Consider the following 3565-nt stretch of genomic DNA (forward strand, 5'->3'; position numbering starts at 1 on the left):
CTAAAAATAAGTAAATAAACCTAATTACCTCCCCCTAAAAACCTTCAAATGCCCCATCTTTCTCCTCTCTGTGTTTTTCTCCCTCCCTACTCTCCTTTCTCTCCTGTCTTCCCTCAGCACTCTGTAGCCACCTCTTCCCTTCCTGCCAGCAGGGGGCACCATGGTCCCACAAAAGCACCACCCTCCCCCTCCCTCCAAAGCCCTGCAGCTCTGTAATCCCCATCATCACTAATCCTTCCGGGGCTGCTGGTCCTAGTTCCCATTCCAACACTCCTGATGTCAAGGTGCTGGGAAAGTTCTGCCTTTGAGTCACTCAGACCAAATGCTTGAATCTTGCTTCTGTTGCTTATTAACTGTGTGAACCTGGGGGCGTTTCTTAGACTTGGTTTTAAGCTGCTTTCCTGGTCTGTATAACAGAATAGTTATTGGGTTTCTGGGGTTTATTGGGTTTTAAAATGAGATTTTTCTCCCCATTCTGGGACATGAGAGAACGATCACAGAGTGAGGAGGTCAGAATAGGGAGAGTTACAGCTGGAGGGGATGTGGGATAGAAGAAGTAGATTTTTAAACAAGTTTTGCTTTTAGAAATGGAGGGAGGCAGCTGAAGAGACAGGAGAGAGAAGAAGGCTGTTAACACTAATATTTGTACAAATCATGTTTTAAATGCGTAACATATATTACAAGTTCTTTTCCCTCTTCACAACAATCCTGAGATAGATTCTCTTTTCATCTGCTTTTTTAAATATGGGGAAAAAGAGGCACAGAAGGTTAAGTGCCCATTTCTGAATGACTGAATGAATTCAATGGGCTTTGGACCTTCGCCATCCCACATCTGAATCCCAGCCGGCCTCTAATTGTGTGACTTCACCTAACTGAGCCTCAGTTTCCTTATACAGTTGATGGATATGTGCAGAACTGCAGAAGATTTGAGTCATCCAAGATGCACATTCTCAGCTGAGGCTGAACAAGAAACGCCCTGCCTTCATACGTGTGTTAGATAAACTTCACTCAGGCAAATGTTATGGTGCTATTGGCTGTGAATTCAATTTTTTTAAAAAGTTTTTTGGGAGGGATTCAGTTTACTTTTAGAGGCAGTACTGGGGATTGAACCCAGGACCCTTTGCATGCTAAGCGTGTGCTCTACCACTTGAGCTATACCCTCCCCCAGTGAACTCAATGTTAATGACAATAGTATATTTTCAATTAGGTGCCTTTAACAGAAACACCTAGAAAACTAGGTTATTGTTCAGTTGGTGAAAATGTGACCAGAGGCTAGTAGGAATCAACCCTGTATTTCTCTCCTAGGAGCACTGACTCAATATTTGCTAATTGAGTGTTTGTGGTGACTTTATTAGAACATAACTACCATGAATAATGAGAATCGACTGTATGTGAAAGAGAAATAGGATAGAATCTCCTTGTAGGGTTGTTGTGGGGTTAGATGAGATAATATTTGTAAAGTATTTGGCACTGTGTTTGGCTCATAGTAAGTACCCAACATTGTTAATACTGTGAATGTGGATGAGTGGGAGAGTGAGGGACTGATATTTCCCTACTCAGAATTCCTTTTCCCAAGGGGCCAAGCTGAGGTTTTTCTGGCTTTTGGGCTGGACCCATGGAGAGAATTGTGAGGCAGCCTGACCCCTGGGGAGGGGCTGAGGACCAGGACATGTAACAAAGAGCACCACCCTGTGTCAGACTCCATATGTCATAGAGGCCTCAGCTGCCTGGCCAGTAGCACCTTCAGGCAACTTACAGAAGCTCCCTGTGTCCATGGGGCCATCTCAGCTCATTCGTGCCCCTCGGCCCCGGGGCTTAAGTTCCTCCCACCGCAGGCCAGGTGTAGGTTGGCCTCGGCCCCGGTTTCCCAGGATGTTCAAGTGTAGCCGCAGAAAGTACCGGCAGAAACCCCAAGGCCCAGCTGCCACCACAACAGCGACCAATCTTGCCACCATGGCCACGGGTACTAACAGAACCCACACTGTCACCACCAGGGTGTGGATCCTTCCATCACAAGGTTAGCTGGGGTCCCTGAGCTGGGGGGGGTGCTGGAAGAACGGGGTCAGTGAAGGTTTCCCCACTGTAGTCCTGCACAGGCGCTCTAGGGGACATGCATCCTGTGAAATATCACCCCAAAGGCATAGTGGGCTCTTGGTGGCAGGCATCCCAAAGGCTGAGAGCCTTACTAAAGGGCGTACTGGCTGGGAGCAGAGGGCCTGGGGGAATGGGTAAATCTAAGAGCAGTGGAGCTTCCAGAACTGCTGCCTTCCTCACACTCTTCCTTCCCTCCTCAGTTCTCAGACACCTCTGTCAACCTGGCAGCTTTCTGATCCTTTAGAAATGCCCAGAAACCAGTCCAGAAGCTTGGCTGGCTCCGAACCTGCATCTCCTAGGGGCCATGGGTGGTGAACAGCAGACAAATACAATCATTTCTGCTCCAACTGCCTTACTCCACTCCAAGGTATTTCTAGCTGACTATGCAGGGTAGGAGGGCAGGGTTGGGGCTGAATGCTCCCAGGGACAGGCTTCAGTGACAGCAGCAGGCATCACAGTCAGACAGTAGAAGGACAGAACAAGGTCAGCAACACACACCATCTCTCCATCTTTGGCCTCAGCTTTTGAGCTGCCGTGTGAGGTAGGGGACTGTCCTGCCTTGCACACCCATCTGCATGGGGAAAAGGGTCTCTGTAGACATCTTGTGAGGTATAGGGGGCCAGGTCCTTGGGAGGGAGGTAGAAGCACAGATCAGCAAAGGATAGTGTGAAAGATTTCACTGATTCAGTGCAACCCATGAGTGCCGGAATGTGAGGTGTATGTGACTGTGTACCTGTGAGGTCAGTGTGTGAGAGACCAGGAATGGGAGTCTAAGCAGACAGGGGGCTGAGTGTGCCTCTGCAATCGAATGTGCCTCCATGGCCAGCTGTGTGTGTCAAGGTGTGTTTTGAGAGTATGAGTGGGCCAGAGAGAGAGGCCTCGGCTCCACAGAGAGGCATGAAGGTCAGGAGAGGGATGGGGGTGGCCTGAAGAGGAGAGGGTTAGCTTCTGAGGGGGGTGTACCACCATCAGTCCCTCAGCCGCTCTCCGAGGTCAGGATTTTTTCCCCAAGACTAACAGCTGAGCTGGGGTGTAGGGGTGAGGCGAGACTGAGTTAGAGTCCAGAAAGGGGGAGGGTGCTAAGCACTCAGGCCTGGGGATTTTCCATTTGGATTTCTGAGTGTGCGCCATGTGTCATCGGGTGTAACTGTGTTTCTGTGGGGTGTGTCTCCATGGAGTTGTGTCTAAGGGCAGGAAACATTGTGAGGGACTTTGTCTCTAAGGTGTCACTTTATGCATGAGTTAGTGTGTGTCCCAATGTCCCAAGATCTGGCTCCAGTTCCAGGGCTCACTTCCTTGAGGGGTGGGGGTGGGAGTGGATGCTGAGACCTGTGGCCTGGCCCCCTGGGGTCCAGGAAGCCTGTGAGGAGAAAATGAATTGTGTCTGCGTTTGTCTACTCCAAGGCTTGCCAAAGACTGGGACCTGAGAAGAAGGGGGAGTAGAGAATTCACGGACACATCGTGCCCAGTG

At 49.7% G+C, this 3565-nt stretch overlaps 1 protein-coding gene across 1 annotated transcript; it reads left to right on the top strand.

Annotated features, from left to right (window-relative positions):
* The first annotated feature begins 1718 nt into the window (after nt 1–1718).
* P3R3URF (PIK3R3 upstream open reading frame) lies at nt 1719–2441 on the top strand. Its single transcript, XM_031465046.1, has 2 exons — nt 1719–2017; nt 2295–2441. Exons 1-2 carry the CDS (start codon nt 1774–1776, stop codon nt 2336–2338), a joined length of 288 nt encoding a protein of 95 aa, XP_031320906.1. The 5' UTR covers nt 1719–1773; the 3' UTR covers nt 2339–2441.
* The last annotated feature ends 1124 nt before the right edge of the window (nt 2442–3565 follow it).

The sequence above is a fragment of the Camelus dromedarius genome, chromosome 14 (assembly GCF_036321535.1).
Source record: "Camelus dromedarius isolate mCamDro1 chromosome 14, mCamDro1.pat, whole genome shotgun sequence".
In the NCBI taxonomy this organism is placed as follows: Eukaryota; Metazoa; Chordata; class Mammalia; order Artiodactyla; family Camelidae; genus Camelus; species Camelus dromedarius.